The following is a 25,717-nucleotide window of genomic DNA, read 5'->3' on the forward strand; positions in this document are numbered from 1 at the left end:
ATTCCAGAACGTGCACACAGAAACACATAGCAGTATATTTGGTTCCACTGTTTCTGCTTTGTTTTTCAAGGCAGTGTTTCTCTCTGTGGCTAGCCCTGCCTGTCCTGCTCCGTAGACCAGGCTGACCTCAGAGATCCTCCTGCCGATGCCGCTCCAAGTGCTGGGATTAAAGGCCTGCACCACTGCCTCCCAGCATTGATGGACTCACGCAAGTTAATCAACACCCAGTTTAAGAAAGAAGATATTACTAGCATCCCACACCTCCAGCACAAGCCTCCCAGCAAGACAGCTGCCACCTTCGTTACATCAGCTGGGCTCACCTGCCCCTTCCCTGATGCTCCAGCCACTGTCCAGCTGTTTGTGTGTAATTCTGCCCTAAATGTATGTGGCCCCAGAATCTGGGGAAGATGCTAGAGTGAAGAGACAGAAGACCAAGGGAAAGGGGGTTTCATCTGTGTGGCCATGGGGAAACTATTGTGCTGGGTGTAGACATTTTTTTCCTTGTTTATTTTCTTACTTTTAATTCTTTGGTGTGCTCTGTAAACACTAACACGGAGCTGTATTCCCAGCTTGCCCAGAAGAACTTTTCTAAGGAACAGAAGTAGGCTGGTAATGCCTGCTTGCTTCCATCAAGCCATTCTGACAGAAGTATTTCAAAGTAATTTCTAAATTATAAAATATGTTAATGATACCATTATGTTATGTTTGTATTTGTTATTAAGCTGTATTATGTGAGAAACCTGTCAGTATTACAGATATGTTGAGAAAGAGTGTATGTGTAATTACAGGGATTCAGGTCAACAACAGCAATTAAGGTGACTGAAGTGAGGCCTATCATTTTAAGTCAATGGATTTTGCTCTTTTGAAACCATGGTCTTCATTAGACCTTAGACTTTGTGATGTCCTTAGGTGCATCGCTATTTTTTTTTTTTAATTTGTTTTTGAAAAATTGGGGTCAATTTTTGATATCTTTAGCAACTTTTGGAGTAAACTTTGTTCAGAGTAAGAACACTATGTTGGGGAAAACAACCTTAAAATGAAGAGGCATTTTGCAGTTTTTGGAAACACCTTCACAGATCTTTTCTTGCTAGATTCTCAAAGCAACCTTATGAGCTGGCACTGTCAAAATTTGGTTCACAAGAAAAAACTCACCAACTGAAAAGCCCACAGCTGTCATTGTACCTCTCACGAAGGTTAAAAGCTTCCCTCAGGGATCAGGACCAAGAGTAGGCTGTTTCCTTTGGCCACCTAAGGTCTACACCATTGCAAGTTTTAGGTAGAGCCATTGAGCAAGGAAAGACATAAAAGGCATCTGTAACCACCACTCTGCCAATGGCATCATGTTTCAGGATTTCCTTTGTTGGTGTTGCTTTGAGTTATACTGGGGATTGAACCAGAGGCCCAGTGCATTCTGGGTCAGTGCTCTATCATTGGGCTACATCTCCAACCCTAGATGACACTCCTGAAGAATTTGTCTTTCTGAAAAAAAAAAAAAAGAGAGAGAAATGAGTTAGAACTAGTAACAAAGTTCAGCAAACTTGCAGCACAGAGGAGCAGTATCCAGAGTGAGCTGCATTTCTGTTGGGTAACAATGGGCAGTCCAAAAGTGGAAATAGGGAACTGTTCTCTGCACTAACATCAGAAGGGATAAACTTAAGAACAATTCAAAGACCTAACTGTGATTCTTCCAAGGAAGGACAGATTTTACAAATGCATGCTCTTGGACTAGGCAATGGTTTTTTAAGATGTGATACAAAAGCAGAACAATCAGGAGAAGGAGGATTTTAACAAAATTGAAACTTTAATGTGTCAAAGGAGATGATTAAGAAAGTGAAGACTGCCAGGTGTGGTGGCTCATGCCTATAATCCCAGCACTCAGGGAGGCAGAGACTGGGGGATCTACGTGAGTTTGAGGCCAGCCTGGTCTACAAAGTGAGTCCAGGACAGACAAGACTACACAGAGAGACCCTATCTTGAAACAAAACCCAGAACAACAAACAAATCAAAAAAGAAAGTGAAGACAACTCCCAGAATGGGGGAGAGTATGTGTATCAGAAAATTGAGGACATGTTCAAATGTAAATTTGTACAGAGCCAGGCATGAAGGTACACACTGTAATATTGCCACACCAAGAATGGAGGCAGGAGAATCAGAAGTTAGAGACCACAGTCCGCTGTGTAGCAAGGCCCTGTCTCAACAAACAAACAAACAAACAACCTCCACAATCCCACGCAACTCTTCTGCCTGGATGTTCATAGCAGCCTTATTCTTGAAGGCCCTAACTGGAAACAATCTGAATGATCATGAGGATGAAATGACAATGCCTCCGCTATCAGGCCATCAGCTTTTATTGACAGGTGATACTTCCACACAGCACACAGAGATTCTCTCCACACCCTCTGAGACACAGCCTGTCTTCAGAAGTTTAGCAGGAAGACCAGGTGTGGCGTTGGCACATCTACCTGAGCAATTCAAGCACTGGGGAGGTAGAGGCAGGAGGATTAGAAATTCAGGGCCATCTTTGCAGTGAGCATAGGCCAGCCTGGACTACTTGAAACCCTGTCTCAAAAAAAAAAAACAAAAAAACAAAAAAAAACACCCCTTTCCCCACCAAACAAAAACAAAGTTGTTGTTTTTTTTTTTTTCTTTTTAATCAGCAAGTATCAGGAATTTATAGTGTAGGAGGGCCTATAGGTTTACAGGTGGGCATTTATGGTGACATTTTTATGTTGCTCTGGACCAGTTGTATCCCTGGAACTGTGTGTACTGGTAGAGATTGGGCACTTGTGGTTCTTGAAATGTGGATAGCGATTGATACTCCAAAATGGACAAAATGGAATTCTAAGATTTCGTTAATGGTAACAGTCATATGTCTGGGAGTTACTTTGTTGAAAAGTGAAATTTTCCTTTTATCTTTCTCTGAGATATCAAGCCCCAAGTTGAACCGGTCTGGTCAGAAACTTGTGGCTGTCTTCTTTCTGCCTCAACTTCCCCAATGCTGGCATTACAGATAAGCCCTCCCCTGCGCCTTCCCCCAGTGAAATTGCAATTCCAAACCATTAGTTTTCCAGGAGTGATCGGAGAAATAATTGAGTGAGGCTTGTCAGCTGGGCTGGACCTGGAGCAAGTTTCTATATTTTGCTCTCCTCTTTCCTGTGGGAATATGCATGTCTCTGGAGAAATGTAACCAGGGCCTAAGGCGCCACAGGAAGAGACAGCTTATTCTTCAGGGTTATTGTCAGGGTAGGAGGGGCTGCTGGGCAATGAGCCCTTTCTAGTCGGCTAGCACACTGTTCTTTTTTCCTTCCTTCCTTTCTTCCTTCTTTCCTTCTTTTGCTTGCTTGCTTTCTTGATAGGGTCTCCTGTAACCCAGGCTGATCTTTACTTTCCTATGTAGCTGTGGTTCATCTTAAACTCCTGATCTTCCTCTTCCACCTCTCAAGTGCTGGGATTACAGGAGAATGTTCATACTGTCTCATACTATATTTTTCTTTATTTGGCTGTTCTGTTATTTCATTTAAAAGTCCATTCAAGTAATCCATTTTCTTCAGGAACTTTTATGGAAGAGTGTGTTATTTAAATCCTCAAACTTTATATTGCCCAGAGAAATCCTGCTTAAATCCCCACCTGAACCCTGTTTTGGAAGAAAAATAAGTTCTCTGCAGTTTAAATGTTCAGAAATAACCAATGGCATAATTACTTCCACCAAGTCCCCCTTGGTTTGTTGACATTGCTGTTCTTTAAGAATAGACAACTGTAATGTTTGGTATTTTAAAGTGTTATAATGAAGACAGTTCTCTATCATTAAGCGGTCATGTGTTCCAGTAACTCGAACAACTCAACTTACTAAAACTACCCATCACCGATGGTGATTTCATGTTTAAAGGGCTATGTGCTTATAGTGGTTGGCTTTTACTGTTGTTTCCTAGAGGCAAAGTCAATTTTAGAAAAAATGGTGCAATTTTCCCTTAGCCTTCCCTCACAACTCAACTATTTATAGAGACTCGCACTTGTTTAATAATGAGATACCCTGCTTGGCTTACCATAAAAACACAGATGCTTCTGGGCTCTAACAGGGAGGCCTTTTACTCAGAGCATCTGTTTAAATTGGCCAGCCAGATGATATCCACAGATTCCCACCCCCCTTCTTATTAAAGGATATTGACAGTTAACCAGGCTTACAAATGAAAAGGTTAGCTTAACATTTTGTCAAGTTTTTATTGTGTTGACTTCATCAGTTCTGTAGTTTTGTTCTATTTAATGTTTCCTGTTTTCCCGTGTGTGTGTGTTATGCATTTGGGTAGGCATGTTTTTGTATGTTTGTTTGTGCACATGTCTTCTGTGTGTACATGTAAAGCAGGAGGATTATGCCAAGAATCACCCTCAGTTCTTTCTCTTTATCCATTGAGATATCAGCTCTTGCCCAAACTCCAAGCCCCCAACATGGTTAGGCTCCTTAACCCGTTTGCTCAGTGGATCTCTTGTCCCCACCCCAGAGGTATCTTCCTAGCCCCACGCTGTGTAACTTTGAACCCCTAAGTCATTTGAAAATAATTCTGTTATATCCGAATTGATTTTGAAGTGATAGTGTTTTGCACACTTGTTCTTCAGATGGTTTATAATGCAGTTGAAACAGGTTTGTATTCATCTGTAATGTTTAACAAGCACTCACCAGGTATCAGGAGTAGGCCAGACATGAGCGAAATCTAGTCTCTGCCCCTTAAGAATTGTCCTATGTCTGAGTCAGGTGTTTATCAGTTTAGTTGGGAGGGGCAGCTGTCCAGGATATGTCCTAGAATGCATATTGTCTAAGCTGAGAATTGTAGAGTGTAGGCATTGGCCAAGCAAGGAATACAAGTTAAGGGGGAAGATCATCAAAGGAAGAAACTTGAGACACTGGGAAGATAGAAAACTTTAAATTGCTTCATATGTTTTCGGCAGATGGCTAGTCAAGATAGCCTTAAGCAAAACACGTTCATTTGGAAGATAAACTTGGGACCTAGACTCTATTCATGTCATAGGAGATCAGTGATTTCCAAATACTTGATAATGCGGCTGGAGAGATGGCTCAGAGTTTAAGAGCACAGTCTGCTCTTTCAGAGGTCCTGAGTTCAATTCCCAGCAACCGCACGGTGGCTCACAACCTTCTATCATGGGATCCAGTACTCTCTTCTGTCATGTAGGCATACATGCAAATAGAGTGCTTATATGTAGAAATAAATAAATCTTTTTTTAAAAATGGTGACCCAAATATTTGATAATGAATTCCACGTGTAAAAAGCATTTATAGAACCCCAGTATGTCCATATTATGTGTTCACTAATGTACTAACATTTTGTACACAGTTTTGTACAAAATTGTCAGGTTTTGGACCCTGGGCTAGCTGCTGAGGTGCCTATTTAACATATCAAAGCTACCTGGCCTCAGATTCTCCCAGCATCCCTCAGTCCCTACCTGTTACAGGGTATGGCTGGCAGACCCTGAACTCTCCAGCCTAGGGGCTGGGCTTCCCCTCCACCAGAGGCTTTTCTCTATGTAGTCCAGACATTTTGATCTGTCTCTTTCTCTTCATTTCTCTCTTTCTGGCTGCCCATGCCTCCATCCCCTGTTCCCCCGTCTCCCTGTCGGCATGGCGATTTCACTGGCCCAGTTCCCTGGGGACCAGTGAACTCACCCAAGAGCTATTCCCAAATAAACCTCCCCTTTTTACTTTTAATTTGGCTTGAATTGCTTATTTTATCTGAAGAGAACACCTCACCTCTTACATAAAAAAAAAGAATAATATAACGATCAAATCTGTAATCTTCTATTTTTCTAGTAATCCATGAAACAACGAGATGAGTCATTGTTCTTTAGTGTCTGCTCAAGGGCCTTTTCCTAAATTTAGCTTATTTTTGACATTTGATTTTAGTGACAATCCAAGCCTAGATCAAAGTGAGGGAATTTGGCTGCACTTTTGAAATTATGATACTGTTATTTTTTTTCTTTTAAGCAAACTAATCACCATTTATGGAAATGTTTTATTGACACATGGCTAATATATATCCATCTGTCTACTTGTTTTTCTGAAAATGAATCAAAATTAGTAGTGCTGATAAATGTGTTCAGAAAAACCCTTGGAAGCCATCATGTGGATGATTGTTTAGAGGCTTAAACTGTTCTGTTCCCAACTTTAGACAACACACACCTGAGTCTGGGGTTTGTCTTTATGTTGAACGCATTCACGGGAGGGGAGGTGGGAGGACAGCTTTCAGGAGTCTGTTCTGTTAGTCCCGGGAATTGCGTCCAGCTCTGGCAGCAGGAGCCTTTACTTGCTGAGCCACTGGCCTGAACATATTCTTTTCAGTGTTTTCTTTTTAAATAAACATTTATGTAGGGGCTGGAGAGATAGGTCAGAGGTTAAGAGCACTGACTGTTCTTCCAAAGGTCCTGAGTTCAATTCCCAGCAATCACACGGTAGCTCGCAACCTTCTATAATGAGATCTGGTGCCCTCTTCTGGCCTGCAGACACACGTGCAGGCAGAATACTATGTAAGTAATAAATAAAGTAAATCTTAGAAAAGATTTATGTAACTCTTTTTGTTTTAAACCCTCTTGGTTTTTTTTTTGTTTTTTTTTTTTGAGACAAGGTCTTTTTTATGCCTTAAGCTGCCCGGAACTCACTGTGATGTCCAGGCTGGCCTGAAATCTGTGCTCTGCTTGCCTTAGCTTCAAGACAGCTGGGACTGCAGATGTGCACCAATACCTTAAGCTCTTTTAAATATTCTGTAGTTACCAGTAATCCTGTGTTATCTTTTCAAAAAAGAAGAAAAGGAAGGCTGGAGCAATGGCTCAGCAGTTATGAGCCCTGGCTGAGCTTCAGGGAAGCAGTGTGGTTCCCAGCACCCACACTAGGTGGCTCAGAACTGTCTGTAACTCAAGCTACAGGGGCTCTGATGCTTTATTTTATTTTAATTTTAGTTTTGTTTTGTTTTGTTTTGTTTTTCAAGATAGGGTTTCTCTGTGTAGCCCTAGCTGTCCTGGAGCTCACTCTGTAGACCAGGCTGGACTTGAACTCAGAGATCTGCCTGCTCCTGCCTCCCAAGTGCTGGGATTAAAGGCGGGCGCCACCACTGCCCTTCAGGTTTTTTTTTTTTTGTGTGTGTTTGTTTTGTTTTATTTTAATTTTTTTTTAACGAAGAAAGTGTTTTGACGGCTACTTCCTATCCCCATGTGGAGTGTGAGGAAGATTCGGTATTGTGAAGACCTTGTTTAGATAAGGCGTACCTGGGTGATGACACCCTTCGCACCCCTTTGGTTCTGACAGACCTGTCGCAGTAAGTTAACCTGTGACTAAGGCAGTGACTGCTGCTTTTTTTAGTACATGCCAGGACTTTGTGTCTGTTCTCCTAGGCAAACAGCTCTTTTGCACCTGATGAACATTAATACAGTTTTGTGAGGTGCTGCACTAAGTAGCCTGTGCCCTTCAGCAGACAGGAGAGAAGAAAGTCCTGGCGGGATTTGAGGCTTTCTTAGTGCCATTAGGTCTGGAAAGCTTATCTTCAATAAAAACTGTAAAATAAAGTTACTAATATCAGCTGGTTGGTGGTAGCACATGCCTTTAATCCCAGCATTCAGGAGGCAGAGGCAGGCAGATTTGAGTTGGATGCCAGTCTGGTCCACAGAGTGAGTTCCAGGACAGCTAGGGCTATACAAATAAACCATGCCTTAGGAAAACAAACAAACAAACAAACAAAAAAAAAACTAACAAAACCAACACAAAACCAAACAACCCCCCCACACACACACACACCACACACAGAAAAAACAACCCAAATCCTGCAGTGGTCATGCATACCTGTTATTCCAACACTCCAAGGCCAAGGGATTGAGGGTCATCAGTTTAAGGCCAGCTTGGTGGAGTGCTTGCCTAGGATGCATGAAGCCCCAGGTTCAATTCCTAGCAACGCATAAACCAGACAAGGTGATACACTCGGTTTTGCCAGCACTAAAGGAAGTGGAGGCAAGAGGATTAGGATTAGCTTAGGCAAGGGGCAGCCTAAGCTATGTATTGAGTTTGAGGCTAGCGTCAGCTACACAAGGCTGTGCTTCAGAAACAAACAAAAACTATTATTTAGAATATTTGGCAAGTAGGTGTTGACCAAAAAGACCACTGGTTGCTGTTTTTCTTTTCCTTGTAATTTTTTTTTTTTTTTTGAGAGATGTTTGGAGGCTCTCTGTGGTTTTGATTTTTTTTTTTTTTTCTCTCTTTTGGGACAGGGTCTTACTGTGTAGTCTAGGCTAGCCTGAGATGTTCAGTAATCTTCCCTGCCCCAGGCTGGAAGATGATTTTTCTTTCATTTATTGGAAACACAAATCATATCCACTTGGGATTTCTTACAAAAAGATGCTTTTTCATAACACCTTTTATCAAATTTACTACTTGACTTTATTGCATTTTATCAGTCATGATTCTTTTCTATGAAAGAGGTAGAAAATCAATTCAAATAAGCTTAAGTTTAAAAAGAACGTATTGGCTCTAATCAATAGTTCGTACCGGCCTCAAGGACTTGAACTTGATTGCCTGCTGGGTCTCTGTTTTCAAGTGTGTGTATTTGCTGTCTGTGGCCTTTCTGTGCTTTCTGTAGGACACTGTTATCCTTTAGCGTGGAAAGTCTTCTTCACATGGTCTGTGCCAAGGAAGAGTGCTTTCTTCTGGTGCCATGGCAGAGGGAGGATAGGAGTGTATGTGCCTGCACGCCTGCTATTATCTGCCATTACGCAAGCCACAGGAAATGAGTTGAGCCACTTCCCAATGAAGGAGGAAGAAACGGGGGACTCAAAATGGGGGAATGTTTACTGCAGCATTTGTGGTGATTGAGAGTCAGGAGCAGGAGGCATGCTGTGTTCTTTACGGTTGAAATCATGGCTTAGTCTTACGTTCCTAATCGCTGATTTTCCAGAGCATGCAAGCTGCGAGATGCCCTACTGACGAACTGTCTTTAAGCAACTGCGCAGTCGTGAACGAGAAGGACTACCAGTCTGGCCAGTGAGTAGCTACCTGACTTGATTCTTTTAACTCGCTAAGTGTTGTTTTAGAAACTTCCAAAGAGTTGTTTTAGGAAAACCTTTGGAAATGGCCTTTTTTATTACTTTTACCAAGTTGGAAAATGAAGATGAGAGTTACATATTTCAGTTATTGTTATGTTAAACCTTGATAAATAAAGCATATATGCTTAGATACATGGAACATTTTTAAGCTGATTTTCTTAGGGTAGACACACTGGTTATAGGTATCCTATAACGTGGTTGGCAGCCATCTTGCTGTGGAGTCTCATTGTCTAAGTTTGGTACCTAGCACGACAGTCACAAACTGAGGATAAGGCATGTGCCACCTCGTATTCCTGTGTCCTGATCTATAAGATGGGAGAATCATGAAGAATAAGTTGCTCCAGTAAAACCTGGACAACTGTGCCCAGCACGTTAGTGAGCCCTCCATAAAGGTTTACCAGTGTGATCATTGTTACTATGGAAGTAGAAGAGGCATAACAATTGAACATATACAAAACCTGCAGGTCTACAAAAGGACTTTCATCATAACTTATGTTAACTGATTCATATCACTGATTCATACCATACTGACCTTTCAAAGTTCAATGCAAGCTACATCAACAGGCTGTCTGGAGACTTATGGATTTAGCTTTGGCATGAAAGGGAAGCAGTGTTGGTTATTCTGTGATGTTAAACTGAAGATAAGACTTTCAACAAATTGACCGATCAATGAGAGAGTTTTATGGAATTCTTTCACATGGGCTGAACTTTCCACTTAAAATATCGTAGATATAAGGAGCTTGTGTTTTAGTAGCAAAGCAAATATCTATATACATATATATAATTAAAAATATAGCATTGTAAAAAAGCTATTTGTTGAAAAATAGGTGGGTCAGGACGTGACACTTAATGGCAGTGTGCCTAGCACCCATAGGCTCTGACAGGTTTGCTCTACAGCCATTCCCCATCCTCACTCTCGTTTATATACAAAAGATAGTGCCAGAGTTGGGCATGGTGGCACATGCCTCTGATCCCAGCACTCAGGGAGGCAGAGGCAGGCAGATCTCTGTGGGCTTGAGGCCAGTCTGGTCTACAAAGCAAGTCCGGGACTGCCAAGGTAACATAGAGAAACCCTGTCTCAAAAACAAACAAACAAAAAAAAAAAAGATAGTGCCAGCACATAACAAAATTTGATCTGAAGCTTCTATCTCAAAGAACTCATTTGTGTCCTGGGTTAGAAGATTATCATGAGATGGCTTTACATAAATATAATAATATATATTACATAATATATTGTATTATAATAAATATCACATAATATGTAATATACTAATATAATATATAGTATATAATGTATGTTTTATACATTGCTATAATGTTCAGACTTGAGAGATTCTGATGGAAGATTTAAGAAACAACCTTAAAAACTTAACAGCTATGTCATATATATCCTAGCTCTTATAACTTTGGGTCTCCTACATTTATTTTATTAGATGTATGAAATTACCCTCAGGAAAGGAAATTCATCCTAACCTATGCTTCTGTTTCCTGTAAACTGGAAATACCATGAAGCTGATGCTTCAAAATGGGTATTCTCATTGGAACTTGGCTGGGTCTTGCTCAGTTTGTGTGGGCCAAGATGTCTTAATATCTACAAGACACTTTGAGTTAGTTTTTGGGAACTACGTGTACGGTTTTCTGTCAGGACTCTCATATGATGCCATGTTTCCATCTGTGTTCACCAAACACAAGGCTGGGAAGAATGTGTGTAGAAGCCGTGTTCTTGTTGGAATCCTGACTGTGCTCTGTCTTTTAGGCATGTGATGGTGAGGACGTCCCCCAACCACAGGTACATATTTACGCTGAGGACCCATCCATCTGTGGTTCCAGGAAGCATTGCCTTCAGCTTACCTCAGGTAACACGAATGAAGATGTCTTCTCCTTAGCTGAAAAGTTACGGAATTGCAGATTCATTTTAAGCAAGCATTGCCCTGTAACTGTATTGACTCATATTGAAGAAAGACACCTAGATGTTACATAGAGAATTTGAAGACATATTCTTCTTTGAAAGTATTTTGCTTTGTTTGAGGGAGGGTATGCATGCCACAGTGGAGGTCAGAGAGCAACTGGTAGGAGTTGTTTTAGCATGCGGGTCCTGGGGTTCAAGCTCACCCTATTAGGTTTGACAGCAGACACTTTAACCTTGTGCACCAGCTCACTGCTCCCCATTTTTTTAATAATGTTTTTTATTTATATTATGTATGATTGCTCTGTTTGCATGTACACCTACATGCCAGAGGAGGCCATCAATCCCTTTATAGATTGGTTGTGAGCCACCATGTGGTTGCTGGGAACTGAACTCAGGACCTCTGGAAGAGCAGCCAGTATGCTTAACCTCTGAGCCATCTCACCATCCCCCAAAATATGTTCTTAATTGTCATTTATTTACAGTGATATCTTTGTATTGTCTTAAATTTTTTTCTAAAAAAAAAAGTCAGAGGTAATATCAGTTGGCTATTGAAAAAGGTGTGATATTCTTTTGATGCTAAATCCCAGGTTAAGGGAAAATATATAAAATAACACAACATTTATCTTATTTATAAAATTGGCATCTAATAACACAGGCTATATAATGCTGTGGTGTCAGACCCAACCTGCAAAGAGTAGTTGTCTAGGTGACTACCTAACTTTCTGGGCTTCTCTAGAGCTGGGAAGACAGAATGCACAGTCACACTGCCCAGTACCACAGGGGCCACCTGACACCAAAGAGTCCACATTCCTAGCAATGCAACTTTACATTTACTTCTATAGATTAAAATTTTGGGCTATGTGAGATTCTGACCCAATCTCAACAAATAAACAAACTAATTAATTTAGTTTAATAAAAGTGTGGGCTTGTCGCTAGATTTGCCAGCTTTGAACAGAGCTCCAGGCTAGCCAGGGCTGCATATTGAGACCCACTCTACAAAAAAACAAAATCCTCCCAAGATACCCTCCAAGTCAGGCATTGTTTTAAGTACGCTGGGATGTGGTAACTGATTCAGTCCTCAGGACAAACACTGGACACCGGAACTCTCATCCAAAGACAGTCTTTGCAGGTGAAGCCCGGAACCTCCATGTAGCCACTTTGTGACCCAAAGTCTGGAGTTTTACAGAGGGTCGTTTAGGGGATGTGTGTGTGGAAGGAGTGTGACCCATGGGAAAGGAGTTGGAAGGGGAGCGTTCCCTGGGCATGCTCACAGCGTAGCGCTTTTTTAACCAACCCACCCCAGAGTCCACTGTGGCCACATGAGTAGGCAAGCTGTGGGTTTTCAGCCAGAGTTCTTCTCAGCGTTCTAGGGAGTGCTGTCAGTAATAACTGATTTTAAATCTGTGAGCGTAGCTCTGAATCCTCACCTAAATGCATTCTGTCCTGTCTCCTGCCAGTGTAGTCAGGACCGGGGCCTGGCTCTAAGCACCCGAAAATCCTTTGGCTGGACTGCACAGGGTAATCCTGTCCAGTCCATGATCTGAGTCCCAGCTTATGTTTCAGTGTGCATCATCTGAACTAGTTTTCGTTTAATTTCATGAATTAAATTTGTTTTTTTTTTTTTGTGATATAACAAATCATCCAAAACCGCGGCAAGGCACTCCTTCAGAAGCACCTGCTGTAGTGAAGGTGGTGGCGTGCATTACCGGGACAAAGCTCTCTAAATACAGCCAGATCCACAGGTCCTGGGGGCTGAAGACTGACGTTGTGGGTGCGGTGGGTGTGGGGTTCACAGTTCAGCACATAATACTGTGCCTTGGCTTTACAGTGTCTTCTCTGTAATTTACAGCTATTCATCTTTTTCTTTGATTTTGATTGACTTGATTTTAAGTGTCTTTTTTTTCCCTCTCATTTTGTAGCGAAAATGGGCTGGACTTTCTATTGGGCAGGAAATAGAAGGTAGGTATTTTTTTTTTAACTACCTAACATTGATTTTCTGTATTAGTCTCAGAGTTATTGAGATCTCTATAATTATTGATTATTGGGCTTTAATGGTCGATTCCCTGCAGAGTACCGGTGACAGCTGTGCAAACGGAGAGGCAGTGTGTGCTGCCTGGAGCCTTTTCCCCTTTGTCAATAAAGTGTGTCCTAAAATCGTTATAGCTCATCAGCTTTTTGCCTGGCTGCTGCGGCTGGAACTCAGTTCTCAAGCTTACACAGCAAGCATTTTCACCTGCTGAGCTGTCTCCACGGCCCCTGATAATTTAATTTTTATCTTAAAAAAAAAAATCTTAGTTTTGCTCTCTTTCTTCAGAGAATCTAAATAAATTCACCTGAACCTATTCTCTCCTGAGTAGTTTGCTGGACTCATTTCCTGCAAATTGTATTTATCTATATTGTTAGTTTTAACCTTCTGGTTTAGTTTTCAGGGGGCTGGGATGTAGCTCAGCGAGCGTTTACCTCACGCATTGGTTTGCTCTCTTGCTGTGATAAAGATCATAATCAAAAGCAATGTGGGGAGAAAGGGTCCATTTGGCTTTCATGTCCTGATGGGAGCCAAGGCAGAAGACAGTCAAGCACGCAGGAACCTGAGGGCAGGAACCACAGCGGAGACCACAGGGGAGTGCCGCTCACCAACGTGCTCTCCATGGCTCGCTAAACTTGTTTTGCTATACAGTCCAGGGCCAGCTGCAGGGCTGGCACTGCCCAGAGTAGGCTGGGCCCTCCCACATGAAGCATGAATCAAGACAATGCCCCACAGATTTACCTACAGGCCAATCTAATGGAGGCACTTCCTCAGTTGAGGTTCCCTCTTTCCAGATCACTCCAGTTTATGTAACGTTGACCTAAACTAACTGGCACACCTAGCATGTAGGTGTATTACGGCCCTGAATTGGATTCCCAGGTCATAGAAAAGCAGCCGAGAAAACGAAACCACAGGCTGGAACAGTGGCTTAGTGCTCATGAATGCAGGAGGACCATGAGTTCAGATCCCCAGCACCCACACTAATGTTGGGTGGGTGTAGTAGCTTACTTATGACCCCAGCATTTGGGAGGCAGAGACAGTATCCCTAGAGCAAGCTGACTAGCTAGACCAGCAGAATCAGTAAGCTCCTGCTCTGTATAGCAAGACTCTGCCTCAGCCTATATAAGGTGGAAGTCCAGTGAAGGAAGGTCTCCACATGTATGTGCATGGGAATCCCCCCCAGGAATTTCTCTGTACCTACAGCCATAGATTGCCGTGTCCTGTGCTTGTTTGTTTATCTTTTTTGAGACAGTCTCACTGCATAGCGCTAACAGGCTAGAATTCACTCTGTAGACCAGGCTGACCTCAAACTCACTGAGATCTTCTCATCTTTGCCTTCTGAGTACTGGGATAAAAGTTGTGCGCCACCATGCCTGGCTGAATTGCAGATACATGCTTTACTGTCATTTGATGCTATCTTTATCTTTGGGGAGGGGGTGTTGCCTGGGTTTTATCTGTGGTGGTCCCTCCTGCCCTCCTTCTCTGCTCCTTTCCCACAGTGGGAGCTCTGTATGTTTATGTGTCTTTTCAAACAGTTCAGTTTTCATGGTGCTCTAGGCATGCTGACTGGAGACCGTGTGTGGTATTGTTGGCCTCGTTGCTATCGTGAGGCCACCGCTATCTCTCAGCCCAGTGACTTTGACGATATTCTCAGATGTAGTAGCTTTAAACTGGATCAAAAGAAGATAATATTTGAGAGACGTTGGTAAAGGGGTAGCACAGTGTTCATCTCTCAGAAAAGTGACAGCAGAGAACTAGGAGAGAATCCCAGTGGGGGTGTTCGCCTAGAAACACGCCACCCTGCTCTCCTTCCTGCGTCAGAGGGAAGGTGAGCATTGAGGTTTCCTTTAGTTGGCTCTTTATCCATTGTGGAAGCAATAAGAGGATGAGAAAAGTCGGAGTAAGAAAGAACATGCTTGGTTTTGATACAGGCATTTGATGGAGAGGGGTGCAGTTAGAGCTTTCCAGACCAGCCTGAAGGGGTTACTTGGAAGGTCTATTTTTAGAAACAGTTTCATAGGCTCTTGGGGAATCTGCTTCATGCGTCCGGGTTTTTTAACAGTCCCCTTTAAGTGGTTCTTCTCAGTCACATTTTGTGAAACGCTGACATAAGTGATTCCCTCTTGACCTGAAGCATAGTGCAGAGCTGGGAAAGCGGAGGAGTTAGCACCAGAGTGAAGTAGGTCAGCGCGTGAAGCAGGGTTCCCTGTTTGCAGAGACAAAAGCAACTACTTTGTGAAATATTTAATGAGGCGATGCATTTGAATGTAGGACAAGTTTCTAATTTCCTTAAGTTTCTCTGTCTAATTAGAAGGGCAAGAGTGCTTTAAAACTTAACTTTTAAAAGATGTATTTTTGTGTGTGGGTATGTGTGTGCACCTGCATGAGTTTGTGTTCACCTGTGTGCTGGTGCCTTCAGAGGCCAGGGGGCATTGGATCACCTGGAACTGGACTTCCTAGCAGTTGTGAGCTGCTCTATTGTGGATGCTAGGAGCTAAACCTGGGTTTATTCAGATATATGCTCTTAACCTCTGGGCTATCTCTTCAGCCCTTAAGTTTAACTTATTTATTTGATTTTATTTTATCAATTGATTGATTGATTTTTTTATTTTGAGGCAGGGATTGTCTGTGTAGCCCTGGCAGTTCTGGAACTAACTCTGTAGACCAGACTGGCCTGAACTCACAGAGATCCACCTGCCACTGCTTCCCGAGTACTGGGATTAAAGGCGTGTGCCACCAGTGCCCAGCTCTAAATTTAACTTTTAATACAGTTGTTTTATGTTTGAAAAGGTGTATGTGGTGGTTTGGTTGCCAGTGGCCCCACAGGTTCTATATTTGAAGCTTGGTCACCAACTGGTGAAACCGTTTGGGAAAGACTGAAAGGTGTGGCCATGTTACAGAAGGTGTGTCACTGGGGGCTATAGCATTGAGGTTCCAAAAGTCCATGCCGTTCCCAGTTACCTCTCTCTCTGCCTGGTGTTTATGGACCCAGAATATAAGGTCTGTTAGCTGTCCAGTGCTCTCCTGCTCCCATGATGATGGTTGTGGACTCTAGCCCTCTGGAGCTGTGAGCCCCAGATTAAGTGCTTTCTTAAGTTGGCCATGATGTCTTATCACAGCAACAAGAAAGTAACCAAGACACTATGTTGTAAACTTTGACGGGTTTTTAAAAGATGTGTCTTATGGCTGCCAGTATGTTAAAAAAACAATTTTATTCTACCAGAAATAGTTTTCTTGTCTAGATCTTTTTTTTTTCAAGTATTTAAAATAAATAATTTATTTTATGTGCATTAGTGTAAAGGTGTCAGATCCCTTGGAATTGGGGGCATAGACAGTTGTGAGCTGCCATGTGGGTACTGGGAATTGAACCCAGGTCCTTTGGAAGAGCAGACCGTACTCTTAACCACTGAGCCATCTCTCCAGCCCCTCTTGTCTGGATCTTTAGAGAGGGGAATTAAGGGGAATTTATGGTCAGACAGTTGTAAGCTGAGTGGTTGAGCTGGAGGAAGGCAGGCAAGGCAGGCATCTGAAGGGCACAGTGGGGCCTGGCTGATGTGGAGGGTGAGTCCCTAACGGTAGGAAACTGCTTGTCAGTGAGTGGTGATGCACGTGTGCTTCGGAGAAACAGTGTGTCAAGGACTCTAACGTGGAAGTCCCGTCTGCAAGGTTATGGGTAAATTGGCCATTGTAGTGTGAGTGTTTTCTGGAAGGATGATCTAGCGTGTTTGTCCAGCAGTGACAGACTTCCTTGCCATGTTTTCTGCCTCTCCTAGCATCGAAAGGCCAAAGTGCATCCAAAACGTTGCTTGTGACTTAGCTTTTTGCTTGTAAAACTCACTTAAATATATGTCATGTGTATGAATGTTGGCCTACATGTAAATCCGTGCACCTTTTGTATGCCTACAACCCACAGAGCCCAGATAAGGGCTTTGCATGCCCTGGTCCTCTGCAAGAGCAGCCAGTGCCCTTTACTGCAGAGCTGTCTCTCCAGCCTTTGTAAGTCACTTAAATTAGTATCATATTACGACAAAATAATATTAAAAAAAAAATTCAGCACCCTCTGCTTTGTTCTGGTGTAGAACACCAGACTCTGGGACTGGCCATGGTACTGACCTGGAACACTGTCCGTGGTGCTGACCACAGTCTTGGAAATTGTGGTAGCTTGATTTTTGCTATTTAGGAGCAATTGAAATGCATTTAATAACTATAGGTTAGTGGTGATATTTTAATATACTCATTAATATTTCCAAGTTGAAGATAGTGTAGGCGTATGTGCTATACTGCCTTGGCTTCTTTTTTTAATAATTTATTTAATTTTATTTTATGTACATTGGCATGAGGGTGTCAGACCACCTGGAACTGCTTACGGACAGTTGTGAGCTGCCATATGGCTGCTGGGAGTTGAACCCAGGTCTCTTGGAAGAGCACTCTTAACCACTGAGCCATCTCTCCAGCCCTGCCTTGGATTCTTTAATGCACAATATGGTATCACAGTGTACAAATCCTTATAAAAATATTTTTCATTTACTACTTTATTTTGGCAATTTTTATTAAATTGGGTCGTTTATTTTAATAGTGTGGCTATTAAAATACAGTGTGATGCATTGTGAGTTTTCTACATTTCTCCCTTGCTCCCCTAATGATCAGTGTTTCTAAGTGCCTGGCCATTGCCAGACAGTGATGGCTGTGGTGGGTCTCCCTATGGATTTCTCTTTAGACAAGTGTTCAAGCATGCCTGGGACAGACACCTGGAATTACTGACACATTTATTGTCTCAGTGTTTCAAACTATAAGGATTTTACTACATGGAAAGTAATCTCTCTTGCTTATGAAAGTTACTCAACATATAACTATATCCCAGAATTGCCAGAAAATGTGACAAGAGAACAAAATGTCAGAACTGGAGGCAGGAGAGCATTCTAAAACTTTGGGCCAAACTTTTTTTATTCTTTCTTTAGTGTATTTTCCTGCCCTCACTAGGGCTCTTTTATTTTGCTTTTGAATTATTTAAAATGTCTTTACCCCCATTTAAGATGCCAAGCCAAAGTATGAAAATGTGATTACACAGTTTTATTCAAATAATTACAGAAAATTTTTGTGCACAACTCAAGTGGCTATAATATATGAAGTAAGTTTAGAAAGTAAAGTTCAGAGGTTTACTGATTAAAGACTTACCTAATTCAGTCTTTTGTTTTTTTTTAAAGATTTTATTTATTTTATGCATGCGTGCTCTATCTGCATGCCAGAAGAGGGCATCAGATTCCAGGACAGATGGTTTGAGCCACCATGTGGTTGCTGGGAATTGAACTTGGGACCTCTGGAAGAATAGACAGCACTCTTATCTACTGAGTCATCTCTCCAGCCCCTAATCCAGTCTTCTTGATGACGCTTGTGACACTTGAAAGCTCAGAGAGATCAAATGATTTATTTAAGTTCCAGCAGGATCTGTTGATACAGACTCAGGATTCCTTTGGAGAGAACATCTTTGTAAACCACTGAAATCCCAGGTATTTAATAATGATGAGTCATTTGAGACCCATATAAGTGACTATTTTTGTTTCACTTTTTGCTGTTTGACCAGTGCAACTCACAAACGAACCACACCTCTTGTCCAAAATGTATGTTAAAACATCCATTTTTGTATGTTTTTAAGATTTATTTGTTGAAGCTGGAGAGATGGCTTGGCAGTTAAGAGCTTTTATTGCTCTTGCAGAAGACCTGAGTTTGGTTCTCAGGACCACTTCCGGCCACTCACAACCTCCTAGAACTCCAGCTCCAGGGAATCTGATACCTCTGAGGGCACTGGCACGCGCTTGCACATACCCACCCCGCACACATACTATACACGTAATTTAAATATGCGAGATAAAATAATTTTAAAGAGTTTAAGTTTTCTTCTTTGACAGTTTTATATGTGTATATAATAAATTGTCATCATTCTTGCCCTCCCATCGTCTTCTCTCAGCCCCCAGTGTCTCCCCTCCTCCTAGCAACTCTTCTGCTTCATGTCTGGGGTGTGTGTGTGAGAGATCCCCTGAGTTGATTTAGGGCTGTTTGCAGAGGATGGGTGGGAAGTTATTTACTAGAGCATGGGCTACACCACTGAAGAAAATGACCCCTTTTCTCCCCCAGCTAACATTAACTGTCCGTAGTTCCTCCAGAAAGGGGTGGGGCTCTGTGCACTCTCTCCTCTTCCACCATGAGAGGTTGAATGGTCCAATCTTATGTAGGTCTTATGTGGATAACAGATACAGTATGCTCATGAGTTCAAAAGCCATGTCACCTCCAGAAGATTTTTTAAAAAGATTTATTTTATGTATATGAACACTGTTTTCATGCACAGCAGAAGAGGGAATCAGATTCCATTACAGATGATTGAAAGCTACCATGTGGTTGCTGGGAACTGAACTCAGGACCTCTAGAAGAACAGCCAGTGCTCTTAACTGCCGAGCCATATCTCCAGCCCCAGAAGATTTTTTTAAAACATTTGGTTCTAGGGATTGACTTCATGTTATCAGACCTAGCAGTGAGTAATTCCACCCACTGAACCATCTTGCCAGCCCAGATGTTCTTTTGAACCGTCACATATTCTGGCTCTTTCATTCTTCCCACTCCGTCCTCTGGGGAAAAAAAAATTAAGATTTTGTTTAATTATGTGTATGTGTGTAGTCAGTGTGGGGGTGTATACATGTAAGAGAAGGTTCCAGCAGCCAGAAGCATTGGATCCCCTGCAGCCGGAGCTACAGATAGTTGTGATCACCCTATATGGAGGTTGGGGACTGAACTCTGGAGAAGCACAGTGCTTAGGCTTGTAGGCCCCTCTGCAGCCGTTTATCACCTGTCTGTGAGTACTACAGACACAGGTGTTTGGTGTGGCTGGGCCTGGAAGCTAGTTGGTTGCAAGGCCAGCTCTTGGGCCTTTGGTCTGTGTACTAGAGTACTATATATCTTCTGTGCATACATTTCAGTCTTGATTTTTCTATGGGTTTCTTTGAAATGCAGGAACAACTTCGACCTTTTAAAACATGTGAGGAGCATGTTTAAATACTTTTAGATTTTAAAAAGCTATTTTTAAAAAAACGTGTGTAGGTATTTTGCTTGCATGTGTGTCTGTGTGCCGTATGTGTGCCTGGTGCCCAGGGAGGCCAGAAGGAGGCATTAGATCTCCTGAAACTGGAGTTATAGATGGTTGTGAGCCACCACGTGGGTTCTGGGAGTTGAACCAGGGTCCTTTGAAAGAGCAATAAGTGCTCTTAATCACTAAGCCATCTCTCCAGTCCTCCTTTTGGATTTTTATGGATTTCATCCAGATACTTTTCTAATTTTCTTCATGCCTAGCTGATTTTTTTTTCTTTTTTAAGAGCAAACTCTTCAAAGTATTTTCCACAATTGTAGAATGTAAAAATTTCATATTTTAACTATTTAGTTGCATTGCATAAACTCTTCCAAGCATGGCTAGCACAATCAGATTAGAAAAGGAGCATGGCTAGCCCGTGGCGTGCAGCAGCTCCAGGGCCTGGGGACTCAGATCAGGCCATTAGCAAGATACAGGCTGGTGTACTGTAGAGGGCACAGCTGAGTCCACTCAGTGGCAACGGTCTAGAAGCACTTCCTCTGTGGTGTTCGGGGCCATGGACACGCTCTAGAACTCACCTCCAGGGAAGAGCGTAGGCGTTAGCCCCGATCAAGAGCAGGGAAGCCCACATGAAGCGCCTTCTTGCACAAGTACTACTCTAGTCCTTTGTGTTGAACTCTTTGTAACTAGAAACCTAAGTTTTTGGTGTCCCTGTGATTCCTCCTAGTCTCCTTGTATTCGTTTGACAAAGCCAAGCAGTGCATCGGCACAATGACCATCGAGGTTGACTTTCTGCAGAAAAAGAGCATCGACTCCAATCCTTATGACACCGACAAGATGGCAGCAGAGTTCATCCAGCAGTTCAACAACCAGGCCTTCTCAGTGGGGCAGCAGGTAGGCAGAGCTGCTTTTACTCCCTTCCCCTTGTGGGCATCCAAACACCCATATCCAGAATTCTGCTTTGGAAGAATGAAGAGACGTTCTGAGGAGCGAGTGTACTGAACCTAGAGAAGTCTGCTCAGAAAACCCTTCACACAGCCTTAGGAGGCCAGAGAGATGGCTCAGCAGCTGAGAGCAGTGGCTGCTCCTCTGCAGGTTCCAAGTTCAGTTCCCAGCACCCACGTCAGGCAACTCTCAACTGCCTGGAACTCTGGAGCTCCAGCTCCGGTGCTGTCTTCTGGCCTTCAGGGGTACCTGCACAGGGCACGCATGCACATATATACATAAATAAAAATCTTTGAAATTGCATTAAGATGTTATATATAGACACAGCAGCTTTTCTTCCTACAAATTTGGGAACATGGTAGAGACAGAGTCTGAAATGTTCTTTTTTTTTTTTCTTCTTTTCTCATTGTGGGACATGAGATTTGCTTCTGGGCTGTCTTCTTCTGTCACTGGTATGCTTTTGTAGAGAAGCAGTGCGTGGGGCTGGGAAGATAGTTCGGAGGTCAGCAAAATCCCTGCTAAGCGAGTACCAAGACCTGAGTTTGACCCCTAGCACCTGGGCACAAAGCTAGGAGTGGTGGGTTGAGTAACCCTCCTCCAGGAAGGCAGACACAGAGGATTCCTGGAGGCCACTGGCCAGCTGGCTGAGCCCAAATACTCGAGCTCCAGGTTCAGGGAGAATCGAAAATAGGGTGAAAATACTATGGAGAGCAATGGAGGAACAATGCTTGAGGCTGATCTCTGACCTCCAAACACACATGATGTACACCTGCACATGCCTGGGCATTCACACACATAGTAGGTCTTACTCTTGGTGGGGGGGGGTAGACTCCCAGAGTTTTTAAAGAAAATTAGGTATGTATAATATCAAGTTCATTATAGAGCTTAAGAAGACTATTTGCAATATAGGGTTCATTACAGAGTCTGCTGTAGAGCTTCTGAAGCTTAGTCTCTCCACACACACGTTTGCCATCGTCACCTCTTGTCGCGCGTCAGTTAATGTCAGATGACTGATTTCCTAGGAAAACATTCTATTAAGCATCAAGTCTACTCAGCTGTTCAAGTGCTTCCCAGCACGCACAAAGCCCTGGGTTCAATCACTAGCCCTCGCACCTAAAACCAGACATGATGGTATATGTCTGTAATCGCAGCACTCGGGCAGTAGAGGCAGGAGATCAGGAGTTCAAGGTCATTCTCAGTTCCATAGCAAGTCTGAGACCAGCCAGGGATACGTGACACCCTGCCTCAAAAGCGTGAAAAGTTGTAGCCCTTTTGCCCTTACTGTTACACTTGCCTTATTTCTGATTGTTTTTAAAAAAGGGTTCTTCCTCGAGGAAGAACCTTCAACCCATAATCCAACAGCTTCAACCTCCCACGCTCTGAGCTAACGGATAGGAACCACTACAACTGCCTTTGTGTCTTTCTTAATTATTCTGCACTCCTTTCTCATATCCCAGCTCCGCAGCAATAATTCTCAAAATGTTGTCGGGAGAGCTGTGCAGGCCAGTCCTTTTCAGAGGGTCTGAAAAGTCAAAACTACTTTTATAATGTTCTGTGATTGTTTGCCATCTTTCTGCCACTCTGCTGCGTGAGCATGGTTCAGCTCTGCAGTGATCACATGGTAGGTGTCAGCCTGGCACCATGACTGGCAAAGCGGGTGTGAGCATCTGGCTGTCTCCAGTAAGCCAGACAGTGAAGGGATTTGCAGAAATGAGACACTTCCACCTTTTGCAGTTTTTGTTTTAGAAAGAGGTATTTTTTTGTGTGTATGTGGATACATTTAATTTTTTCCGCCTCTAATCTCTAGTATGGTGAATTTCAGTAGATATATTCCATGGAAACAAAAGCTCTTTGGCTGTTTAAAAGTTTAAAAGTAATTAGCAGGATCCCGGGAGCAAAGTGTATGGAATTACTGCCCGCCAGCACTGTCAAGGCTAATGATGCACCTCTCCTGCCCTGAGGTCTCTGTCTTAGGGAGATAACTGAGAGGCAGGAAGGGCATAAGGGGAAGGCAAGGGCTGTTGGAGTGAATGGAGTGTTACTTTTATTTCATTTTTTTCCTGATAAATCCGGACAAGTAGCAGTCTAAAGTATTCATATATTATGATATTAAATTTTACAGGCAGGACCTGAGTTACTGACGTACAAGAACAAAATACAATGCATTTTTAAAGAAAGCATTAGAATTAGCTGGGTATGGTGGCACACACCCTTAATCCCAGCACTAGGGAGGCAGTAGATGGCCATCCTGGTCTACATAGTAAGTTCCGTGACAGCCAGGGATATGTAGTGAGACCCTGTCTTGAAAAAGAAAAAAGCAAACAAAACAAAAAAGAAGGGAGGCAGGAAGAAAGGATTAGAATTAGAATGAACCTCAGAGATTTTCCTATCTGACTTCCTCCCAAATGAGAAATTTTCAGTCCAGAGAAGGTAAATCCTGTGCCCATGGATACATATCCAGGGAAATAGATAGGAGTAAAATAAATATTGAATAGCACAGAGTATGTCCCAGTCACTGTTTTGGCATAGCAGACCAGCAGGGAACAGAGTAGACAATGTTCCTGCTGCTGCAGAACTCTCTAGTTGGAACAGTGGAAAGCAGCGCCAAGTGTGCTGTAAGATGGAAGGAACCACTGCTGTGCTCTAGGCTGCTGCCGTTTTCCTTAGTCCTAGGTGCCAACTAACTGGATTTGTCGACTACTGTCAGTTGTTGTGTTGGGGCTTGTTTTTGTTTTTGCTGTATTATGTAGGCATACTTCTTTTAGTTATTTTATTTGGGTTCTTATATCTACCACCCTTCTCCATCCCCATCCCTTCCAGCCCCACAATACTAGGTAGGTGAGAAAGAAGGTTAGAAGGGAAATGGGACATAGACCTTTTTAAATTACTTTCTGTTGATCGGGGTCTTCAGGTTCCTAGGAGCAACTTGAATCTTCTTTGTCAAAATATACAGAAATCCAGCACTAGCAAAACAGCAATTCAGTAATCCAGCAATAGCAAACACAGCAAGGGAGACCAACAACAGCAAGGACCAGCAGCAGGGGGAGCAGCGGCCGCCACATGCCCTCTGGGGCTTTGCTCTCCCATTTATACCCACTCCAGAGTCCCCAGAATTAAACTGTACCTGGCAAAGATAATCACCTGCTGTGAAGCAGCCTCTTACCCCACACCTGGAATTAAAACAAAAACAATCACATAACATAACTGGGTTTTTAAAGAAAGCAAAACTCTCACTACATTTCCTTCCTTTGGTCCAAAAAGTGGCATTTTCCTTAACATTAATAAACTATGTACAATGAAAACTATCAAGTAAGAATTATATTTACAATGTCCAGTCCATATGTATTTGACAACCATGGAGAAAGTACTCCAGTAAATTCTATCTTGTTAAGTCCAAAATTCTGTATCTAAATTACTTTTTTAAATCTCTCTCTCTCTCTCTCTCTCTCTACACACACACACACACACACACACTGTCTGCATGTGCTCCTGCATGCCAGAAGAGGAGACCAGATTTCATGACAAGTGCTTATAAGCCACCAACCATGTGGGTGCTGGGAATTGAACTCGGCACCTCTGGAAGAACAGACAATGCTCTTACCCACTGAGCCATCTCTCCAGCCTAAATCTCTTTTTTATCATAAGTTGAATTATCAACCTAAAAACATCTTTTTTGACCCGAAAGCATTTCCTTAGATCATAAATAACTTAAGCTTTTGCATCTTGAATATTAATAAGAAAAACCGAAGACTATGACTATTTAGTCTTTAACCCCAAACAGAGACCTGAGAAGGAAAAATATTACCTGAGTAAATGGGCAGTACAGAGCAGACAGCTTCAAAAACTACAGAAAGCACAGAGACTGCTGGCTGCCCAAACAGTCATCCAGGGTTCCTCTGTAATGTTGGGGCATCCAGTCTTCCGCCTTCAGACCCAGAATATCTGACAGATTCGTGAAGCAGGGATTTTGAAGGACTGGCCTACCTTGTCTCTGCAAAGTTGGACAGTCAGTTTCCCAGTGTCCACAGCTTGGACAGCTGTCAGCACTCAGTAAAGGACAGGTTTGGTTTGTCTGTTTGCTTGTTTATTGCCCTGTGAACAGCTTTGCCACATCTGAAGCAAACTCTTAGTGCCCATCATCTTCTTTGAAGTAGACTGGGGGTGCTGCCAGGAACAGGTGTGTTTCTGTGTCAGAAAAGCCTTTTATTATTAAAACACCTTAAATGCCATATTCTGTAGATCTCTGAAGTGTGTGAAGACATTCTGTCTATAGTATATTTGAATAGGCAAACATTGCTTGTTTCTAGCTGGTTACTGTGTTTAACTTTGAAAACATATACAAAAGATTATTTATAGACGACTAACTACCAGCTTGCATTTCTAATTATCCTAAACAGTTTGCAACAGTAGCTTTTTCAAGACTAGAACTTTACTACATTTTAAAATGCGGTGCATATGTATAATACATTAAGCAAAGAGTTGAATAAAATAAGCTTACATTTCTGTCAATATACAATAATCCATTACCAATGTAAAATATTTGAGACTTATTGCTTTCTTAGAAGGAAATACAATAATCCACTTTTCATCCTATCATCCCTACATCCCATTCCCCCTTTAATTCCCTTTCTCCCTTCCCACTAACACTAGATAAAAAGAAGGATAGAGGGGA

The 25,717-nt window shown here is 42.5% G+C and overlaps 1 protein-coding gene across 2 annotated transcripts in view; it reads left to right on the forward strand.

The window, feature by feature from the left end:
- The window catches only part of Nsf (N-ethylmaleimide sensitive factor, vesicle fusing ATPase), a 130,030-nt gene that overhangs the window by 11,661 nt on the left and 92,652 nt on the right, over positions 1 to 25,717 (forward strand). For both annotated transcript variants that reach the window (XM_021631893.2, XM_060386589.1), the window contains exons 2-5: positions 8,943 to 9,028; positions 10,847 to 10,946; positions 12,919 to 12,958; positions 20,828 to 20,994. In XM_021631893.2, coding sequence (XP_021487568.1) covers positions 8,943 to 9,028; positions 10,847 to 10,946; positions 12,919 to 12,958; positions 20,828 to 20,994 — 393 coding nt within the window. The remainder of the gene's footprint in view (positions 1 to 8,942; positions 9,029 to 10,846; positions 10,947 to 12,918; positions 12,959 to 20,827; positions 20,995 to 25,717) is intronic.

This window comes from Meriones unguiculatus, chromosome 7 (genome assembly GCF_030254825.1).
Source record: "Meriones unguiculatus strain TT.TT164.6M chromosome 7, Bangor_MerUng_6.1, whole genome shotgun sequence".
In the NCBI taxonomy this organism is placed as follows: Eukaryota; Metazoa; Chordata; class Mammalia; order Rodentia; family Muridae; genus Meriones; species Meriones unguiculatus.